This window comes from Anopheles coluzzii, chromosome X, assembly GCF_943734685.1.
Source record: "Anopheles coluzzii chromosome X, AcolN3, whole genome shotgun sequence".
In the NCBI taxonomy this organism is placed as follows: Eukaryota; Metazoa; Arthropoda; class Insecta; order Diptera; family Culicidae; genus Anopheles; species Anopheles coluzzii.
The window spans coordinates 17,765,644-17,788,749 of NC_064669.1; the positions used below are offsets into that span (position 1 = coordinate 17,765,644).

Genomic DNA, 23,106 nt, shown 5'->3' on the forward strand with positions numbered 1-23,106 from the left:
ATTTGCTCTTTTACATATCTATAGCACTTATAATTACATCAGTCCCTATGGGCTGGGAGAGGGGGAGGAGCGCGGTAGCGTCAGTAGCGGTCTTTTTCGACCATTGCTCCTTCTCCTGGATACTAGCAGTAGTAAGTGGTGGCAGCACTTCAATCTGCTTGGGCATGTACATATATGGTATGTTTCGAAATCTGTTTTTCACTTTGTCTGATTTGCTCTCCTGCATGTGTGTGATGTATGTTAGTGCACAATTATAGCATGTTTTGTTGACATACAGATGGTTATTGATACGTTTGCTTATCTTGTTTCAATACGCTGTGTAATACCTATATAGTTTTGTGTCACTTTCGTACCGGCTACAGCCCCCCGTTTGAATGTTGATTAGGTTAGCTTATGGAAACTTCGAGCCTGGCACGCTTCGTATCTGCACACAAGCTACAGATACAGATTCTTTTAATTGTGTGGCCGTCGTTGCAATGGCTAAATAATGCAATTAAAAGCATAGTTGTAGCAGTGAAGTATTGTTTGTTGCTGTAACTAATTCATTTCTAAGACTTCTAAGACGTGTGTTTGTGTTTTGAGAGTTTACTTTCATTAAAACAAAAAAATAACGTAAACATGATGCATTCTTCTAGCAAACGGTTATTACCGTTCGTTTAGTTATTAGAAATAATAAAAATCTTTTAATTGTCTTATCTACACTCCTGTTGATTAGCGGTTTAGTTGCGTTTAAGCAAAAGTATAACTACAGTATGTGTCTTATGATTTTTGTCTTGTTCTTGTGTTATGAAAAGATCTTAACCTAGGTCATGTTTGTCTTTTCGTTAAAAAATAAGTACCTGTTCACCGTGACACTATATACGTCTTGTTTTTGTTAATACTATTGCTACTTCATCTGTTGCTGTGCTCACTGTTTGTACGAATGCTGACTTCGAGGAAAAGCTCCACTGAATAACATACAGACACGTATTGTGTGTGTGTGTGTCAGAGTCGCTAATGCATTCGGGGGGCGCAAATGCTTCTATGGCATAATTTGGAATGGTTCTTCCTTACACTAAATTCACTACTACAGTTTAATTCGTTGTATCACTAACTCGTCGTGCATCCGCAAGAATTGCTTGCATTCTAGATGAAGAAGATGTAAGGAAAATCAGGTGCTGCGATCAGTAAAAAATGAAAAACTTGTAAATAATAAAGAATTAGTGAGGGTAAAACAGTTGAAAACGAAAACGAAAATGAGAGTGAGAGAGAAAGAGACTAAAAGCAAACAATCGAACAAAGACTTACACGAACATCGAAGAGTCATACTGGAGTGCAAGTGCAATCTGCACACTATCGAAGTACGGGCAAAATGCTTCCGTCCCACACGTACATCAAAACAACACAAGAAATAGGAAAAGGGTTAAAATAATGGATAGTTGTATTTTTCAATAAAAAGGGGTATTTCTTAATAGAAGACAAAAACATTCGTTCATCTTTGACTGTGTTTACGGTTACTACTACGTTTTAATGCTAAACATCCACTCCCCCTCCCCCCCTCTCCCTTCCCCAACTATCACCCACACACTTTATCTAGATAAATCTCTGCTCTTTGTTTCGCGCACTTCCGCCTTCCCACTGTCCTGTCGGCGTTCACTCGCAACTCCCTCGCTGTTTCGAGCTTGTGTTGTTTAACTTTGCTTTTCTTCTATCTTAGCTATAGAACTTTGACGATGTGTGTGTGTGTTTTACTTTCTTCTCTCTTTCTATTTTGCAATTGCGCTGGACTTAGCTTCCATTGCATTCGTGTGGGTATTTTTTAGATTGCCTAAGGAGACCCGCAGCCGGCTTGCAGTATGCGGTTCTGCCCAGGCACCCTAAATCCTAAAGCCTACTCATTAGATACATGCATGCCAACAAGCACGAATGGGGTACACATACACGCACGCACACACACGTATGCTGTCATATAGTGATAATATCGCGCTTCCCATCCATCGGGGAGGACCGATGGTGCTTATAGGCTGTTGTGAAATTAAACCGCCGATGAGGCCGCGATACCGCGTCCGCTAAACTGTGTCGTTACTTTATAAATACAATAAAACAATACTTTGTTTAATTAAAAAAAAGTACCATTGCAAGCAGAGTACGTATAATACAATATAAAGATCACGAATTCAAGTGTGCTATCGATAGCTTAAAATAATTTACACATTCCTTCGTTTCCCCGTCCTGTCTCTGCGGGAGAAAAAGAAAGAGAGAAAGAGCATATTGAACCAAAATCACGAACCACTGATAAAACAACACAAACCCCCCCCCCCCCCCCCCCTATCGGAAGCCGCTACAGGTAAGCAAAACGGAATAAAAAGACAGACCGGCAAACTGACTTAGTGAGTACGCGTTACGATCACTTAGGAGCTTGCTAGCCTCTCACTGTGTGTAACGTTTCTGGCGTTACCAAACAAATGTCCCGCAAGTAAATGCACATTAATTGTTCGATTTGGCGATCGTTAGCGTTACTGGCTTCGCGCGGGAACGAATGTTGATTGAATCCGTCGTTTGCTTGGGTTTGCTCTTTCTGTCTTGCTGCTGCTGCCTTCCCCATCCGGGGTGGATCGGGACTGAGTTGTTGTGTGTATTGGTGTGCACACAATTGAGATTGTGTCCTATCTCCTCCTCTCCCCATCCCATTCCCCAATCCCCCCGCCGTTTCCGATGACTCTGCAGGCCGGCTCCGTTCGAGCCTTGGTTTCGAGATTCGAAGCCGAAACGGCGACCTACTGGCCTACTTCAACAGCCGTTGCGTGCTGCTGCCGTCCTCCTCCTCGCCATTGCTTCGTTTCGGCCGCGTCGCACCGGTGCCTTCCTGCTGCTCGTCGCTACCCCCACGCAAACAGTTCAGCCTGTACTAATTGACGTTCGCTTTGCGCGAGCCACGCGGTTTGATCGTTTCGGAAATCTGCCACATCGCGTCCTCGTCTAGATAGTACTCGAAGTTGTCGAAGAAACCGATGATGCGCTCGTTCTTCTTGAATGGGTAGGATCTGCCAAAAAGGAAGAAAAAGAAATGTGCGGCATACAAGCACACACGAGGCATCGTTAGCAGGACACAATAGACATGCTCGCCGTTGGTTGACGTACCCTTTCTTAAAACGCTTCATGTTTACCACGATGTGGTACTGCTGCCAGCGTTTGGAGAAGTTGGTCGACCCGTCCGGCAACAGATCCGGGTTGCCGATATGCACGAAGGTAAGATCCTGCAGTACAAGTCCACTGAGACGACGACAAAAAAAGGAAAATAAAATCAATTTAATAAAAACCACACAACGTGGATGTGTACAAAATAAAGATTAACGTGAAGCAGCGCTACACTTACATGTACGGAATGCAGGGTGGGTTCGTTTCAGCCAACGCTTGCCGGTACGCCCGGAAGCTGGAGCTGGAATCGATCAATGCGCAGTACTCCTTCAATCCTTCCGTGATCGTTTTATGCCACTCGAGCCTTTCAACGGAAAGCCAGGAACCACCACCAAGAACGAATGAGAAGCCATCGTGTTAAAAGGTTTGCTTTGCTTGCCCGTGATACAGTTGATGCCCCCTTTCTCCCCCTCTGAAACAAATCATACCTTCGAATCGGAGCCGAATCCAGCGCAGACAGCAGGGCCAGATACGAGTTGTAGTTGTTGATTTTCCGCAGATGTTTCATAATTTTGATGAATTTGATCACGTGCTTCTCCCTATCTTTGGCATCGTTTTGGGAAAGTATCTGCGTGCGAGCCCTAGAATGTAATGTAGGAATATAGAAATTAGTGCCATACGCCAAACCAAACGCTTCTTTGCACGACCAGACAACATACCAGTAAGACATCTTGTTAAAGTGCTCGGTAAAACGGGTCAGATTCGGAGACCGCTCCTCGCACTGCTCCTGCGCCCATATCAGCACCTCCGGTATTTCGATCTTCTGGAACAGCTCCGCATCGAGCAGCGTCATCTGCTCGGCTATCTCGGCCGACTTCAGATCGAGCAGGGTCGGCGGCTGGGCGACGAGCGCCCGGGACGACAGCGTCGGCACGGTGAGCGACGCCTTCTGCTTGTAGATCAACGCCTTCTCGATCAGCTTCACCCGGAGCAGCTTCGCCATCGTCAGGTGGCCGGCGCTTACCAGCTGATAGTCAAAGTTCATCAGTATCACCAGCAGTCGTTCGCTCAAATCTGGCGTACTATGGGGGGAGGGGGGAGGGGGGGGGGCAAAAACGGTAGCATATAACATCAGTAAATCATGGCAAGCAAACAAAACAAAAACAAGAAAGTGAATTCGTTTGGTGCGCTACGTACGTCAGATCGTTTACCACCCGCACCAACAGGGAAAAGGATTCTTTGGCGGCTTTCTGTTTGGCATCATTCATCTGACAGTGGTAGACGGTGTATCGATGGGACAGCTTCTGGATTAGGTCCAACGGCGAGATAAAGGTACGGAACGTAGTTATGAACGCTTCACCGTAAGCTGCAAGGGTTACGAAAAGGGTAGCGAGAATGTGGTTTTATGTGGTTACTTGCGTTACGCTATTTTGTTTTGCTCTAAGCAGCACACACACACTGCCAGGTGTCCTATGGGCACCACTGAGCGGTTAGAATGCATTGACAATAAGCAGAGCAAAACTTGGCAGGCTCAAGCGCGCTTATAGGTTCGTCTCTTAGCCGCTCAATTAAGTTGAGTGTTTGTGCCTTTTGCGAGTTGCAGAAGCGTTAGAGGGGCAAAAGCACATTACGTAATTTAAGTAACGTAATGGTATGGATAAAAAGGTTAATAGTTATTCTATTTAGGTACAGATTACTCTATAAGCAACAGTCATCCCTCTTGAATAATGATTAAAAAAGTAATTCTATATTTATTATTCAGAAAGAACGGCTTCGGCCGTATTGCTTAAGTAATTCTATACATTATGTAAGCAATACGACCAGGCCATCACTAATGAATAATAAATAAATGTAATTCTATGAATTGAAATGGCGCTCATTAATTCTATTCATGCCAGTACATAAAGAATCAAATGATTTAGAACGTTTACGAGGAAAGTGTGTAAAAAAAGTTTAACCAATTAATTTATCAATTTGTATTTAAACACAAAAAAACACAGAAAGCGAGCTATTCTAAGAAAACATACACTGAACCCCTTTATAACGAGTATTCCCTTTTGGATGAGATTTTCGTAAAACGAGCAATCTAATATGCTCTTTAAGTAATTAGTATGCAAGAAAGTAAGTTTTACAGGGGTTTCCAAGTCACTTTCGAATGTAAACATTGTTGTTCTCTGCTTGTGGAAGACTTGTGGAATGTATTCTTTCAGTAGCGTTGCGATGTTAGTAAGTATATCGCAACACGTCTGCCGTTATCATGTCTTGAATTAAATTGTTTCTTAGAATTACAGTGCGGACAATAACATCAACCATATCCTAAGCGCTCGTGAGTTATCAAACCTCTTTTTCACAGCTACGCGCGACGAAGAACGCTACGAAACGGAGCAAAAAATCAGCCCGAGTCTCACTCGGGCAAATTACTACAAAAGCGATCTGTTACCCCGAGCTAGACTCCGGCAAAACACTGAATGGGTTAACAAGCGTTTAAGTCGTTCGAACAGAAAAAATGAAACAAATTCCATTTTAGATTCCCTGTGCGTTATTACACTAGAGACAAGGATACTAATGTCATAAAGCTCGCTGGAATCTTGACAGCCGAATTCCAATTCCATCTACCAAATCTAATAGCACCATAATTGTCTGCAGCATGGTTACATTTGCATTTCGTTGGAATAATAAAGTAGTAGTATTATTATGGCATGGGAAAGAATAATCTGTTTTTTGTTACTAATTGTATAGAAAAATCATCCAGCGTAACGAGTTTTCCGTGTTACTAGTGGGTCAATGCAACGCATTAATCTCGTTATACGAGGGTTTACTGTACACTACTTGAACAAAACAAGCCTTAAAATACAGAAAAGACATATAAATAATATAATCTAAAATGGATTAAAATATTATGTTATCAAAAAGGAAGTTACATCCAAGCTATGTGGCTATACCAAGGAATGTGGACGATAGTCCAAGGTTCGTCAAAAAAAAACCGACAGTTTAAGTAACAGCCAGGAAAGCATGCACTGAGTAGAACAACAGTGTGAAATTAAAAAAAAAAAACGGATCGACATGCACTAGATACTAGCTCCATACAACTTTTACGTAATTCGGTATTGGTTGCATTTGTAAGACGAAACCGCTTACCATCCTCTAAACAATCGTCTGTCGGTATGGATATTTGTTTTGTTTCGGTAGTTTACAGAAATGAAGCAATGTAATGACACAGATTAATTGCGATGTTCGATTGCGAGGCGTTAGAAGGTACAATGGGAGGGGGAGGAGGTGGAAGAAGGATAGGGGCAGTGAATAGCCAATGTGTGCCACATATGTTACAAGGTTCATTTCAGTTATTGGAAATTGATTTTCAGTTTGATTGTTTTTGTTTTGACATTTGCAATACATTAGTAATAAGAGGGTGAACGATAATAGAATGGTATTGTGGTAGTGGTTAACGTTAAAGAAACGAGGCGAAGGTGTATACAGGGATACCGCGACAAAACGAAACAGACAAAAGACAAAAGAAGAAAAAAAATACACGACACATTAAACGTTTTGGTGTGACTTTAAAGTACAGTGATAGCTGCCGGTGTAGCTGTACGCAACGGCTAGTGTGGAGGACGGGCTAGTGGGACGACGTGGCCCACCTGCTAGCGTGTCCTGAGCGAGCGCAGTACACAACCCGGGAGCCAACCCACTTGGCAATGCTAGCGAGCGGCACGTGCACGCAATGGCAGGAGGAGCAGTACGCAATGCTTACCGTCTGAGTTCTTCTGCACCCGGGTGGCGTGGATGATGAGTGCATCCGGGTGGCCGCCCTTGACGTCTGGACCGTCCTCGTTTTCCTTCTTAAACACTAGATAGTTACTCACGTCCAGCTCCTCCATCAGATTCAGTGGTTGCTGTTGCAGCTCCATCGCCATCGTCATGCCATTCTGAAACGCGAAATAACAGATATTTAGATTAGAACTATCAATTTTAAACACCTGCAAAACACACATAGACACATAAAAAAAAAAAACAAATAAACAAAAGATGCCAAGAAAATGACACAAACCAGACATTCAGGTCGCATAGACAAGAGGAGGAATAAGGAATATTTGGTGTTCCAGAAAGAGACAAAAAGGCTACACAAAACACAGCAGCATTTGTTAGTACTAGTTGCAAACAATAAAATTTGTAAAGATCGAGGTACATTGCCCGTACTCGCTAGTGTCATTTTCACTAGCGCATATAGCGACGACCAGCGCAAGCTATAGGTCGGTATAATTTATGTGTCAAAATTATTCATACTTGGTGTCTTATCAAGTTTCGACCAGGCTATCTGTAGGCCATTTGAAACGTTGATCAACGTTTATAAATTGCTACAAATTAGGCCGTTGAGTGTTGTTGGTGGACAAATCGTCATTCAAACAATGCGCTAGGCAACATTTCGCCCTATGTTCCAATCTCTATCCATCAGTGTGTAAAATTGTAGCCTCCTCGACCCGAAACACTTTTTGACAGATAAATTATACCAGCCTCTAGCTTCCACCCGCCGCCGCTAGATGGCATACGTGTTAACAAAAATTACACTAGAGAGCACGATCAATGTAGCCCGGCCTTACAGGGTTTTCCAGGGGTTCTCATAGTTGTGGGACACTTCCTAGACTCGTTCCTATTGGAAGTGAACTTCGTATTTTGGAAATTCGACTCTATGGAACCCTTTTTGGACAGGCTCGTTTGAAATTCCTATTGCATTTGTCCAACAAGGGTGCTAAAGAGTCCAATTCCCTTTACAATAAGTTCATTTCATGTAAGAAAGAGTCAATAAAGTTTCCCACAGCTATGAGAACTCCTGGAAAACCCTGTAATACACAATACTTCTTCTACATAATAATGCACAAAATATGAAATTAATGAAGGAAATGAAACCTCTAACCCTCTAATAGGCGTGAGCACTGTTATGCTATTAGGAAAATCCATAGCTAAAACGTTAAGCGAAATATTTTTAGACTAACAGAAACAGGGAGTGGTTAACGGGAGGTGATAGGTTAGCGACGCCATAAAACGTCCTACGTAAATGGAGTGGGAAAAGGAAAAAGTAGAAAGTAATAGTAGTAGTAGTAGTAGTAGTAGTAGTAAGTGCACCTTATTATTCCGTCTAAGTATGACCTCAACCTCGTCCCCGTCTTTGTTGCTTGCCCGTTCGTCACCGGCATCGCCATCCGGCAGTGGCGATTGCGTGGTGGACGCTTCGTAGATCATCGCATCACTGGACGGCAACACGGCCTGCCCGCCGCTACTGCTGCTGCTAGTTCTACCCTTGTTATGGCTATCGTTTAAATAACTACTAGATTCAACGTTATTACTACTACTGCCGCTAGTGTTATTGCTGTGGCTGTGGTTGGTGACGCTGACTAGATGCTGGCTGGTGCTGCCGCTGCCGCGACCAGCCGTACTGGCGAGATTCAGATTGGAAACGGAGGAGGGGAAAGCGGAGGAGGAGGAGGCGGACAGATTGTCGCCGGCAATGGGCGCTCGCGTGGTCGCATCGCACAGGTGTAGATAGTCATCGTCGGCCGCGTGCTGGCCACCGGCCGGATGCCGCCGGTTAGGGGAGTGGTAACGAATGCCGCACTGCTCGGTGGCAGCGCCAGCAGCAGCAGCGCCACCATCGTCACCAACGGAAGAGATAGTGGTAGTAGTAGTAGTAGTAGCAGCTATGTTGGTGAGGGTAGTACTAGTAGTGGAAGTGGACGCAGCACTGCCGCTAGCAGTGGCCGGCTCCGCCTCGGGCGCGGATGCTGCCAGTGGTGGTTGCGCTACCTTCGGTGTTTTCACGTCCAGCGTTTGATTGCAGACAGCAGACGGTTTGCTACCCGCACCGGACTGGGTCGAGGCGAGCGAGGACGTTGATGGCGAAGGTGACGTGTTGATTACGTTCGGCGCTTGGGCCTGCTGCTGGTGATAGTGGTGCTGCGCGTGGTGGTGCTGCTGCTGGTCCTGGAATATCTTCGGACTGGGTGGCGGGGTCGATGCGATGCTGGGCGTTTTGCTGTTGATGCGCTGGCGCTTCGGTGGCAGCGCGGGCGGCTTCACGCTCACGTTCGGCGAGCTCGGTGGCGACACCGTAGCCGGAGCAATGCGCGACGGCGAGAGGCTGAAGTGAAGAAGACATAATTTAATTGTTAGTGGACAGCGCAGATGGGAAGAGGATGCATCCGATTGGCTTTTCTCCTACTTACCTCATCGTTTGACTGTGTGAGAGGCTGTGATTGCTCGTGGTGCTACTGGTCGATATCTGCTCCGAGTGCGCCAAATTGTACGTGTGCACCGAGTGGCGCATAAACTCCGACTGGTTCTGGGTGGCACTGCCGAAGATCTCCATGTAAGCCATGACTGCAAAATTGTTAAACCAAGACACGAAACACGATTAGGTTTGCAACGGTTTTGGTATGAGAAGCCGAACTGGATTGTGTGGTCACACGGAGCTACTACGACAGGCTTACCGGTAACTAATTAAACATAAGTTAAAACAAATACGAAAAAAAGGAAATACCGTGTCTAGCGTAAAGCGAAGCGTCAACCAAGAGAGACAGAGAGAAACAGGAAGAGAGAGAGAGAGAGAGAGAGAGAGAGAGAGAGAGAGAGAGAGCAATAGGAAGGATGCAAATCATTGAACGACAAACGAAAGGAGAAGGACAGAGCAGGTGACAGAAATGGTATAAAACAGATGTTTTTTTTTATTCTTTTCCGAAACAACAACACACATTTAGGAGTACAATTACATAGTTGCAAACTTAGGAACACTGCAAGGACTATTTGTGTAAATGCCTCTGTTTGGTGTGCGGTGACCCTACCCCCATTTCCCCTCTCCCCTTGCTTAGGGTCGCTAGATTGCTGGGGGGTCAGGTTAGGTGTGTGCGTGTGTGACACATTTTACTACTATTTGTAAGTACTGTAAGTGTGAGTGGTGGTATGGATGTGGCCAGTTGCAACTGTTATGTTTTTTAATTGCGACCGAAATGTGTCCAGATGATACTGTTCAGTAATCCAATTCGAGCAAATATGTGTGTCTCATCGTCCTCCACGGTTTTGTTGGTCTGAGAAGATGTAAGAAGCTTGAACAGAACAAAATAAAAAAATAGCCTTGGAAAGAGAGGCTTTTGTTATTCTGTTTCGCGTGTACACAAAAAAAAACTGAAGTTTTTGAAAACAGAGTTTTTGAACTGCTTTCTGTGTGTGTCTGTGCGTGTTTGACACATGTTTTGATAATAGGATGTGTGTGTGTGGTGTGGAGAAACAAAAAATATTCAAGACCAACTTACCTGAATATGCAACACTTTGAAACACTAAAGTGCGCGCATCACCATAAAATTAGATTAGAGAACGTGAGTTTGGTTGGCTTTCGTTTGGGCGAAGTTTGGTTAATAACAATACTAGTAGACTTTACACACACACACAAACGCGCGCGCGCGTGGTTTAAATCACACGCCACACACACCGCATACTGGATAATGGAAGGGTTATATTCCTCTAAACACTTGCATTCATACACACAGACACAAGCGCGCATGGGAATGCTGTTCAAACAGGCCCCTGCATCAGGGGGAATTTCCCAAATCTTCTTCTTTGGCTCAACAACCGATGTCGGTCAAGGCCTGCCTGTACCCACTTGTGGGCTTGGCTTTCAGTGACTAATTGATTCCCCCCCATAGCAGGATAGTCAGTCCTACGTATGGCGGCACGGTCGGTTTGGGGATCGAACCCATGACGGGCATGTTGTTAAGTCGTACGAGTTGACGACTGTACTACGAGACCGGCTAAATTTCCCAAATACTATTCATAAAAAGGGCTTCTAAAACATTGCGGCCATGGAAGTGAAACGGTACGGGCTAAGAAAAGGTACGGCATGGGGGGGAGACATTGAACTTAATAGAATGGAAAGGAAAGTAAGATTTCAGCACGCTGGGCTTGCAGGGAGGGAGGTGGCGGTAATTCGTACGCAAATTGCTACGGAAATGCAGTGAAATCTCTCTAAGATAAAGTCTCGTCAAGATGATTTTTTTATATTCTCTTAGCTACAGATAAGTGTTGGGTAAACCTGTTTCCGATTCATGAATCTAAATGAATCTTTAGAATGATTCAATGAATCTGAATCTCGTTTGCAAAGATTTATGAATCTCAAATGAATTTCTTACGATTCATGAATCTTATAGATTCATAAATCCATTACAATTCATATATCTCCAATGATTCACGATATATGATTCATAGCATGACAACGTAGGTTGTTACGCCAAGAAGAAGAATACTAAAAAGCTCAAGATTTATGATTTTTTAGATACTTATGTATCCCTTGAGATTCATTCGTTAATCTTTCGAGATATAAGAATCTTTTGAGCTTCATGCAACTTTCGAGATTCTCAAGGGATTACGAGAATCTCAAGGGATAAGTCTCTAAAAAATCGTAAAGCTTGAGCTTTTTATTATTCTTCTCGTTGGCGTAACAACCTCCGTGGTCATGCCATGAATCATGAATCGTGAATAATTATGAATAGATTCATGAATCGTAAGAGATTCGTGAATATTTAGAGATTCTTGAATCTTATAGATTGATGAATCTTAAGTGATTCATGCATATTTAGAAATTCTTGATTCTTTGAAGATTCAGGAATCTTCGAAGTTTCGTGAATGTTTAGAGATTCATGAATCAAGATTCGAATCATTCCTCACTGAAGATTCATATGAATGAATCTCAACAAAAGATTCATGAAACCCAACACTACTACACAACAATATCGGTCAAAGGAAGCAAGTTTTTTCCAGTTGTTTCTTGGATACTCCTTTAATTTTCTTTAAAAAGAATCTCTCCCTAAACTGCAGGTCTCTTGGAGATATACCTTAGAGAGATTTCACTGTATAATGACCAGATACCAGATTGAAGGGTCTGCATCCATAAACTACGTAACGCTTGTCAAGCGAAAGGGTTGCACTAGAGTTGAACAAGAGCGCGTGAAAAGTTCCCAATTTTGATTAAGGCGTTACATAACTTTGGCATGACCTCCGACGCGCTATGTTTGCTGCCTGCTGCCTGTGTTAGTTCTGCTTCATCGTTACGGCACGTACACGTGAAATCATTGACTTTTACATCAGGGGCAAAAGGGGAAAAAGCAAGGAGTTTCCTCTTCTGTATATATTGCCATATACGGGTACGAACTCTGATGGCTGATCGATTTGCTCTCACGCTCTAAGATAGTGGGACGCGCTCGCGGGCGAAGGAAAACGATACTCACTATGCTTCTTCTTGATCGGTAGCGGCGGTGGCTCCTCCTGGAACCGGCTCATATGCCGCGGCTCGATCAGACTGATATGATATGACTTGCTCGGTAGATTGTGGAACATCTGCTGCCGGCTGTACAGATACGACGGCGAACTCTGCATCGGGAAGTGGCCAAACGAGTCTTGCGATCTACAAAAAAAGTATTTTTAATTAAAGTATTATGATTAAGAATTAAAAATAAAGCAAAAGCACATTTGTTAAATGTAGCCGCTCTTTGCAGTGTGATATTTACCCTCGATCTAGGTCAACCTCGTCCACGTTGTCGTACTGCGACGGATGGCGTTCCCGCTTAATACTGTGCGAGCGCGTCTTGACTGGCAGGGCCGGTGGTCGGTCCGTTGCACCACCGGCCGACGTCCGCGGAAAGACGTCATCGTTGCCGAGCTCGTCGATGCTGGGGCCGTGCACGAGCAGCTTCGACAGGCTGCTGCTGCTGGACGTGGTGACGGTCGACGTCAGCGAGGTCGCGCTGGCAAGCTGTTCGCTTGCCCCCTTCGGCCCCGCGCTACTGTCGTCGCTGGCCTGCGTGATGATCGTGTCGATTTTCTGATGAAAGTGCTGCTGCTGCTGCTGCTGATGCTGCTGATGATGCAGCACGTGTGCCTGGTGGTGCTGCTGCAGATGTTGTTGCTGCACGGCACCTTTCCCAGAGGCGACCACCAGTGCCGCCATGCCGTCCACGATGGATTCAGACTTGTGCACGTACGACGAGGAGGAGGACGACGAACTGGCACTTTTCTGGTGATGATGGTGCGTGGTAACGGTCGCAGCCGTGCTCTGGTACTGCATATGCATCTGCTGCTGCTGCTGCTGTTGCTGATGTTGATCGCGGCTGACACGCAGCGAGTACATCGACTCGAACCCAGACTCGTTCGAGTTGCGATTCAGACTGTTGTTGCTGTGCTGCGGCAATCCGCCCGCTAGGTCGCCCGCCTCCTCCCAGTGCTGCGTGCCGCATCCGGCCGCACCGGCACCGAGTATCACCAGCCCGCCGAGGCTGGCGGCCGTAGCGCTCGCGTGCGACGAGCAGCTCGTGAGCGCCCGCAGCTCATCCTCCTCGCGCGAGTGATTCAGCGCCGAGTCTAGCGAACCGGCGCTGGCACTCAGCAGGCTGCAGTTGTCCTCGGGCGACCGCGACCGCAGCGACATCCGGTCCAGACCGATGCTGCCACCGGCGCCCGTTGCCCCGCCGGCACTACTGCCCGGTCCGCCCCCGAGCTGGAAGATGGTCGAATCGGTTGACGCGCAATCGGACGACGCCGTGGTGGTGTCGTGGAAGGAGTGATTCTTGGCATGTTGGCTCTTGCGCTTGGGCGGCAACGGTGGCGGCGGTTCCTGCGACCGGTCCGGCAGCGGCGGTTTGGGCGGCGGCGGCGGGCTCGAATCGCGCAGGATGCTTTCCGTGCTGTGCGACGCCCGCACCGTCTTGAGCGACGTCTGCTCGAGGATGTCACGCTCGCGCGGCGTCAGCGGAATGTCCGGCAGCGAGGTGCGCTGGCTGACCACGTCAACCGTCGGGCGCTGCAGCGTGTTCGAGCTCGGACCACCGGTACTGTGGCCCGCCGCGGTACCGCTCACCCCTGTGCCCGGTCCGCCGCCCCCGCCCGTCCCGATTGCCTTCCGATCGGAGAGCTTCTCGTTCGCCAGGTTCACCAGATTGTTGACCGCGTTCTCGACCAGCTCGACCACCTCCTTCACGTTTTCCTTGCTGAGCGACGGGCAGTCGTCGCCCTCCTTCGTTAGCAGCACCTCGTCGCACAGCTTCAGCAGGTTGCCGAGCGAGACGTGCACGTGGTTCGTCGCGTTGATGAATGCCGAACTGTGCTCGTTCAGTGTGTACGATTGCAGTGCTAAAAAAGAAGGTAGCGGGAGGATTGGTGTTAGTTTGGGTCAACGTTTGTTACAGCGGTTGCCCGTGCTTACCCGTGTGCACGTTGGCGATCGATTCCAGCACGACCGTACCGTTGCCCGGCAGCATCTCCAGCTTGTTCTTCAGTATGACGTCCTTGAAGTGGGTCAGCGCATTCTTCACCTGCCGCACGTGATAGTTGAGATCCTGCACCGGCTTGGCCGGTTCGTCGGTGGTGCTCTTGCGGCTGCCATAGCTGGCCGCATTTGCGCCACTACCGCCAGCGCCGCCCCGTGGACTGTTGGGTGAGTGAGATCTGCGAAATTTGCCCGATTTGCGCGAGGCGATCGAAAATAGCATATTAGAAACCGTTTTCCGGCTGGACAGAGCTATGTGTCACGAGAAGCGCGCGGAGAGTGGGAAGGAAATTGAGCAAATGGGTTGCGTCTTCCAGGTGTTTCTATCGTGTCTGGTTCGCGGGCACACTATAACGGGCACCTGACGCGGCGGTGGTCACGGTCAAAGCACTAATGCGACACTAATGAACCTTTGTAGCGCGAGGGCGCCTGCAGCGGGCTTGAGGTGGGTGTCGTCTTCGCGCAGTACGTGTTCTCGCGTACCCCTTGTTGTTGAGACGACGAAAACATACACGACAAACACACACACATACACACACACATGTCAGACACGCCTCGGTCGCCGTGTCACACTCGCAAGGCGCGTTCGTCGTTCGGACTCTATCTTTCGTCGCTTATCGTAGATAAGCAAACAATTCACTGATAATTCTCGCCCCGCTCATATCTTCGCAAAAATACTGCATGTGTGAGCATGTGGGTGTGTGAGTGTTGGTGTGTTTAAGAGTGCCGAATGGGGAAAATGAATACTGGACAACAGTCCGACAGCTTATTCAGAAGCGACTTTGGCTGCTGTGTCGGACACACGAAACACGCTGGACACTTAGGTCGCGCCTAATCCTCTTGGGGAACACGGGATGGCTTGTTCGGGTGTTGGATAGTTCCAACAAGCAAACGCTAATATTTGCGATGGAAAAGGTACATTGCGTTCCGTGAGTGATAAGAAAATCCTTTCGCAGATTTACATGGTCTGTATGTTCAAGAAAGTCTAGAGACTGGGAGGGCTGGCCTCGCGAAGAGTCGTACAATATTGCAAAAGCAGGGCCTTCTCTCTTGATGCGTCTTTAAAACTGCAACAAAGATGCTGTTGTTGATGTGGACGGCTTAAACGCCGGTTTCCTGGATGTTCGACACGGGGTGTATCCTAAAGTCTTGAATAACTAAAACAACAGCAAAAAATCCTACCTAGTCATCGTGCTGGTCGGCGTGCGGATCTGCGATATCTTCTCCAGAAAGTCGTCCTTAAACGAGCGCGCCCGGCGAGCCAGCTTGTTGCCCCGGATGCTGCCCTTGTGACCGGACGAGCCCGGTGCACCGGGCGTAACGCTGGCGCTGCTATTGCCGCCTGCCGCCTGATCGTGGCCACCAGCCGTTGGTGTGCTGGTGACGGAGCTTCCGCCGTTGCTGTTGCTGCTGTTGCTGTTCGAGCTGCGCCCACTCGAGACGGGCGTGGACGTGAGCCCGATGCTGCTACTGCCGGTGCTGGTTGCCGGCGTGCAGCTGCCACCGTTATCGTATCCTGCGAGGGTCGTGAGAGAGATAGAAAGTGGGAGAGAGAAGAGACAGAATATGTTAGAAGATTGGTGGGATAATTTGTGTGTCTGTTTTCACTTTTCTTGTCGGCTGGTGCGAACCGTCGGACTGATACACTGTCCATCAATGACCGGGTCGAGCCTTGGGCATACATAGTACGGCTGGCAAAACGTACTAGAGCAGGGGTCTCCAAACTACGGCCCGCGGGCCGCATGCGGCCCTCAAGAGCCTTTAATGCGGCCCGCGATGACTGGGTAAAGGTTAAATTAAATAGCTTTCTTTTCTGACTAACCAATCAAAATTTTTTTTTTTTAATTCTGGAAGACGAAAATCAAAATTCAATAAAAGAAAGCTCTAGAAATTTTATGTATTTTGCTAGTATTTTCTTATTAAAATGAGATTTGAACTTCCACCCATTCTAAAGGTAGCGTCAAAATGGCCCTCAACGAAGTTGATTGTGAAGCAATGTGGCCCGCGAACTGAAAAGTTTGGAGACCCCTGTACTAGAGCATAACATTAGTGCTCGAAGTTTTCAACACAAGAGCCACCAGCAAAATATTAATAATGGTAATATGTAATGCCGGGCCGGTCTGGTGGTACAGTCGTCAACTCGTACGACGTAACAACATGCCCGTCATAGGTTCAAGTCCCGAATAGTCCGTGCCCCCATACGTAGGACTGACTATCATGCTTGGTAACAATAAGTCACTGAAAGCAAAGCTCACTTCACTAGTGGGTACAGACAGGCCTTGACCGACAGCGGTTGTTGTGCCAAAGAAGAAAAGCATGTAATGTCATACACCTAAAATAATATCAATAATAGTAAAACTGAAATAATCATAACATTTTTTGTCTTTGCCGTGAGCCTCAATCGTAAACATGAATTAATCTCAAACTTTTCAGGATCAGTTACCCGTTAACTCAGTCAACCCGAACGACATGACCGTTATACAGAGAAAATAAACCAAATCAGTCACAAATTTAGTTCACCTCTAATTTAGGTTCGTAAATCCTGAGACAAGACTATAGACACTCTAACTGCAGTTCTTTACGCGAAATAAGAAGTAGAAAAAGACAGCTCTTTAAAAGATGTTATGTATAAAGAATGCTTCATTATGCGTGTGCTAAGCCACGTCGTTTTAAGGTGGTCTTTTGGAGATGCTAATCAGTCTTTAAAGTTGTAAAGTCCTCTCTTCTGACGCTTATAAGATTGTCTGTTCCAACTCATATATGCGTTTTGATTGCTGATTTTAATATACCTATACAATTATTCTCAAGCACGTTTTAAGACATTTATTTTGAGACATAGGCACTTAAGGTCAACTGATCTTATCAAACACATATCATATCAGTCTTGAGTGAAGGGAACTCGGAACAGAATTTACAAGTTGTCTCTGAGGTACGTTATTAACCGCGAATAACTCGCGTATGTAACATTTTTGCGTAAAGCGAGTTTCGTGGTTTTCACCCATAATATATTAAATTTTCGTGTCGTTTTTGCTTGAAGTGGGTGATTTTATCCGCTACATCAAATATTAGACATATATTAGACAGGTTATCTTTACTTTATATATTTTAATTATTTTTAAAACTCAACAGAAAGGGTAGTTTTATAAATCATTTTGCCTTTTTTGCTTTTTTGTTGCTAACTATAATTTTATCCTTTAATCATAATTGTTGTGCAGAATTCGTTTAATTGCAAAAAAAAACTGTAAAAAAAACAAGGTTAATACTTTTTTCATCAAACAGTCAAAATAATTCCACGGTTTTTGCTCGAATGTACTGAATGCTTTAACCACTATTTAATAAACCGCAAAAGATTCAAATGTACTTGAAAATGAATTATTCTCATAGAGATTTCGGAGCCAAATCTGGTTCCGAAGCCAATTCCGAAGCCGATTCTGTTGCAGATTTCGGAAAAAAATCGAAGCAAGTCGGAATCGAATCCGACCGATACTTCATTTGCCCATCACTAGTTCATATACTTGTTTATCAATAGTGAAATTATTATTATTTGATTTGAATTCGAACAATGTCACAACATGTTTTTTTGGCTTAGCCATACAGGTATGACGAATTGGTAGGTATTACGTGGTTCAACCATGAGTGCTTTTATTGAACTGACCATATAATCTTACACTAACCTGAACCATAACACCGATCTCACTAACACCTAGTGACATGCATGCTATAATTACGCATATGCATATATACTACAGTAGGAACACTATAGCCATAATTGGTTCCTTGTGATGCAATTATTAATAGAAATGTTGTGCAATTTCGATAAACACTGGGTCAAAATAAACATACTCTTGTCTTGTACATATTTAAGGTTTCAAGAAAACATATAGACTTTTACCATTTTAAATATGAACATGATCATTTCAGTCTCAAGAATATATCCATAGCAATAAATTATAATTATGTTAATTTATTTGCGCTTCACATTTTAAAGGTCTAGAAATGGGTTTAAAGAATAGTCTTTACAAAATACTGTACATGGGTCTTTTCAGTTTTAAGTGAGGTTTATTATAATCAAATTATCAAATGAAAAAGGAAGGCATAATGAAATAATCGTAATAACCTCGTTCAAACTATGATAGGATTTAAAATGTTTCTCGAGAAATTAACTATCCTACAACAATTCAATCGTTCCAATTTGTATGAAAAAATCACAACGCATTGTGCCGCAAAAAATATTGAATCTCCTAGGAATATCAATAAGGTAAAGTTATAGACAACTAGGATTAGGGAACTTGACCGGAATCGACTTTCGGTATGGGACAGTTTTACCGTCATTTTAGCGTTATCTCCTATCGATTGTTGTCGAACGGAAAATCAAGCTGATGTCGAATAGTAAGCAGCATCCCACAGGCATTTTAGTACATGGACGCTTAAAATGCTTTATGTTCAAATTATGTTTTGAATACCTTTTTGCGTTCGAAAGTTTCCATCGTTTATTTATGACTGTTTTTAATTGACTGCAGCGCCAGTCATATGGGACTGACATGTCATATTCAAATCAGATAAATGTATGTCAATGAAATTGAAATGCTGCAGATTTAACGAACAAAACGCTTGTAATGCGGTACGTCGCAGTTAGGGAGTTAGGGCGTATGTAAAAAAGGGTTTTAGACAGGCAAAAAAATGCACAAAGCAATGCGGAACCGTCAGCGATGATTAACTGTATCAATAAAAGAGAGCTAGTTTCAACCCGTTTTTATTGGTTCTTTTAAAATGACTATCGAATGATTCACGCATTCAACACTTTTTATTCATAAAATAAAAGTGCATAGCAAAAGTCTGCGATAGCAAACACACATGGCAAGCAGCGCTTCTTTGCGTTCGCTTCCATACGAAACACCAACCAATGCGCAGTGAGTGTGTCAATGTTCCACCTAAATTGCGGAGCCGGAAATAGAATTTTACAACAATTCCAAATAAACAACTCATATCGGGAATAGAGGCAACGACCGGCAACGGGGCAACTGGAAATCGCATCAGATTGAAAATAAAGTTTTAATATCCAGGCATGCAGCTAACCTCTTATCCTACCGTTCCGGCCTCGCATCTCACCGGAATGCAGCATGCAAGCCCGATAGTTGCATCTTCCTCTGCCGAAATACTCGCGCATAGTAAACACATGCCGTGCAGCAGCATCACCCTCTCCACCAGCGCCCAACGACATCCCCCATATCCCACCCAACCATCCCCCTCACCTTCTCGACACTTTTCTGTTTCAGCTAAGATTTGTAAGTACATAAACATTCCCTCTCTCTATCTCTCTATCGGTTCAGTTCACTTTCTACCGTCATGTGAGGGGGTGTGAGAGGATGGGGGTTTAATTCAATGTTTCATCGCCCCACCGTATGCAATTAAACACTGGTTCGAAGGAATTTGATTCTGTGAGTGTGTGTTTTGTTTTTGCTGGTCCGTCCCAAGAGTTAATCCCACGCGATGGTGCCAACTGTTCCACTTTTGCGGGATGTATAAAAATAGTACATCGAACCGCGTTCCCGGTGCAGCCCGGTACAAGCACGAATTTTGGGTGATTGATTTTCCGACCGATGAGAGAATAGAAGTGCGTGGAAATCGAATTTTTCGTGCACCGATGCACAGCTGGGATAGAATTGACAGACACGGCTGGTAAAATGTGAATGACAGATACACACACACACACACACACACACACACACATACACACACACACACACACACACACACACACACACACACACACACACACACGCACATTTATACATATTTATACAAAACGGGTGTTGAATTTTGTGCTCGCTTGTTGTCCGTGTACAGGGGTTGGATGGGATGAAGTAATGGGGGACGTATGGTAATATCAGAAATACAGACATTTTTTTGGGTGGTCACTAGTTAATACAATGACGGCTAATTGACATGCCGCATGTGACATGCAGTTTGGAAGCGTTTGGGTGTCACTGGTCGCCTCGGAACGCGTGTCATTGAATTAGAACGGTTAGATGACAGTGATGCGTTGGCCAGCTGCAACCATTGGCAACAAAAATGTAGGCAGTAATTAATAAATCTAATTACTTGAGAATTCAAAAATAAAAATAGGGAGAGACGAAGAAAAGGAAAGCCTCGTTTCTAGTGGTGGATATTTCATTGAGATTCTTTCTTATGAATCTTCTGCGATGAGTAATTCGAATCTCAAATCTAATCCTTGAAGATTAATCTCCACAGAATCTCCAAGGATTCATTAATCTCGAAAGGTTAATGGATTTTTAAGATTCATAAATCTCCCGGAATTCATGAATCTTTAGAAATGTATGATTTTTAAAATATTGAATTTACACGATCCTATGACACAAATGTAAGCTTGCACGACTTAACAACATGCCCGTCGTAGGTTCAAGCCTCGCAATGGACTGTCTCCCCGTAGCAAAATAAATTATCCGGCTGCGTAGTATTTGCCAAGAAATCTCAAAAGCCTGTATAGGCTGGCATGATCACGTAGGTTGCTACGCCAAGAAGAGTAATAATCAGAAGCTCAAGCTCTGAAGCAGAATCTTTGGAGATTTATCAATCCCTTGAGATCCCTAGAGATTCGTGAAACTTTCGAGATCCATAAGTCTTTCGAGATCTATGAATCGTTTGAGATGCATGAATCTTTCCAATATTCAATTTTCAAAGATTCATTCAGATTCATGAATCTGAATCAGAATTACTCAGAACTACTCGTTTCTGAGGAGGCTATACAGCCGCAACAAAAAAAAAAAATACAAACGCGTGTGTAAATGTGTTGTAGCGCCTGCTGCGCAGAGATAATTGAGCAAAGAGCATGACAATACAAACGCTCGCCAACACACACCGGGGCAAAATGCACCTTTTTAGAGGTCAATTCAATTAACATAGGGGACCACAATTTGCAACGAGTTTGGGGAGGCTATGATATTCATTGACGATTCATTGAGTAACGTAGTTAATGTACAGTCGTTGCCGCTAAATTTTGACTCTAACCTACCTATTTTGTGTCTCGAAGGCACCATTTATTGTCATCGTGTTACGAGTTTTTCTTCTAAGGCATTATTTTTTTTTTAATCGCTTTATTTACAAAATTCTAAACGGTGTGTTCCAAAAATATTGGAATCAAGTTAAGTAGTTGATAATTTCATTTACAGAGTTCAAAATATAACAACTTTTATGCCAATTATGAAAGTTTTAATGGCATGAAAAAGTAGGTATTTATTTTCAGGTGTAACCAATGACAAAAACAGGTGCGTTAGAGGCATAAATGGAGGCGTCAGCGCCAAAATGTAAGTTAAACTGTAAGTTAAACGTTCGCTCTTCCACATGTAAGCGCACCGAGGAAGCATGACGCATTGTTCGGGGTTTGACAAGCCCAGCATCATCTCTAGTTGTGTGCGGGCGCGAGCAGTTCCCGAAAAACCGATCGGAATGCCTCATCATCTTGTATCTTGCGCCCGATTTGAGCGGAGGGTAGGCAGGAGAGTTAAGGGAGGAGCGGATCGAAGCATTCCACGTACTGGAGAAGATTGGCAGCAGAGAGCTTCGCGGAGCTAGGAATAGTGTGCGGGAACAACGCACCACCAGACTGCACGTTGCAGCATGATCAGTATTCTAGCGATGTAACCGAACAGTCTCCATCCTCTCCCACCCCCACTAGGAGTCACCTCGATTGGGCACTTGGCGGGATGAAGGCTTTGGGAGGGGGGGGAGGGGGGGGGGGGGTGTTTCGCGGTTTGGTCGCGGAATAGCACAAAAACGGGAGAAAATGACGGTCGATCGTGCGCTCCCCGTGCAACTTGTTCCATTTGCGAGCGCGTGACGACATAAAGAGAGAGCAAGAGAGAGAAAGAGAGAGGGAGAGGGAGAGAGAGAGAGCGAGAGAGAGAAATAATTTAATTAAAAAAAACTCTCCAGTGCCAACCAAAGGCTGCCCGCCACTCTATCGCGCGCATCACCGATGCTTTTCACACTTTCAGCAACAACTGCAAAGTCACGGCGGGGTGACGAGATCTGGCCCCCATCCGGCCTTGGCACGAAATACTGTGTCAGGGTTTGGTACTGAGATGGAGGGGGGAGGGGAGATCTTGTTCGCACCTAGCGCGTACCCTTTCGGGGCAGACACGATGGAGGGGTTGCCGTTGATTGATTTCCAATATTTGAATGCTTCCCACAAGACGTTCTCTTTAGGGCGCTCCAGAAGTACTCCAGCTGAAGTGGCGTGAGCTCTCCTTCTCCATTACAAAACGAATCTCCCTCTCCCCCTCTCTCTCTCTCTCTCTCTCTGCGTTCTGCACCACGGTCGCAGCCCGTGGGGGGAAACGGGGAAAATGTCGCAGCGGCCGCGGCCCAAACATGGACAAAACTGGCTGTGGCTGCCGATTTTGGAAGTTGTCGCCGTTAAAAATAACTGCGCAAACCCATCGGGAGCCGTTTCTGTGCCGGTCTAGGGTTGCCGCGTTTGTCTTTGCTGGCAAGCAGCAATCCCATTCCCCGTCCGTATCGTCCCTACTACTGACTAGTGCTAGATTAATGAGCTGTCGTGCTAGCCGCGCGGGAAGATGCGCAGTATCGGCTGAGAACGGCGGTGGAAATACAAGATGCTAGGCGATGGAAGGGAGAGGGCAGCGGGTAAGCAACAAAGCAGAAAG

The 23,106-nt window shown here is 45.2% G+C and overlaps 1 protein-coding gene across 13 annotated transcripts in view; it reads right to left on the reverse strand.

Annotated features, from left to right (window-relative positions):
• Positions 1 to 2,295: 2,295 nt before the first annotated feature.
• Positions 2,296 to 23,106, reverse strand: part of LOC120959698 (guanine nucleotide-releasing factor 2) — a 55,760-nt gene continuing 34,949 nt past the window's right edge. For 9 of the 13 annotated variants that reach the window (XM_040383325.2, XM_049606086.1, XM_049606084.1 and 6 more), the window contains 15 exons: positions 15,602 to 15,935; positions 14,357 to 14,598; positions 12,666 to 14,283; positions 12,387 to 12,562; positions 10,419 to 10,442; positions 9,336 to 9,489; positions 8,239 to 9,250; positions 6,869 to 7,043; positions 6,256 to 6,273; positions 4,315 to 4,483; positions 3,837 to 4,199; positions 3,606 to 3,758; positions 3,356 to 3,481; positions 3,121 to 3,252; positions 2,296 to 3,023 (listed from right to left, as the gene is read on the reverse strand). In XM_040383325.2, the coding sequence (XP_040239259.2) occupies positions 2,888 to 3,023; positions 3,121 to 3,252; positions 3,356 to 3,481; positions 3,606 to 3,758; positions 3,837 to 4,199; positions 4,315 to 4,483; positions 6,256 to 6,273; positions 6,869 to 7,043; positions 8,239 to 9,250; positions 9,336 to 9,489; positions 10,419 to 10,442; positions 12,387 to 12,562; positions 12,666 to 14,283; positions 14,357 to 14,598; positions 15,602 to 15,935 (4,832 nt within the window). In that variant the 3' untranslated portion in view covers positions 2,296 to 2,887. The remainder of the gene's footprint in view (positions 3,024 to 3,120; positions 3,253 to 3,355; positions 3,482 to 3,605; positions 3,759 to 3,836; positions 4,200 to 4,314; positions 4,484 to 6,255; positions 6,274 to 6,868; positions 7,044 to 8,238; positions 9,251 to 9,335; positions 9,490 to 10,418; positions 10,443 to 12,386; positions 12,563 to 12,665; positions 14,284 to 14,356; positions 14,599 to 15,601; positions 15,936 to 23,106) is intronic. The other 4 variants (XM_040383367.2, XM_040383309.2, XM_040383302.2 and 1 more) reach the window with 4 other exon arrangements.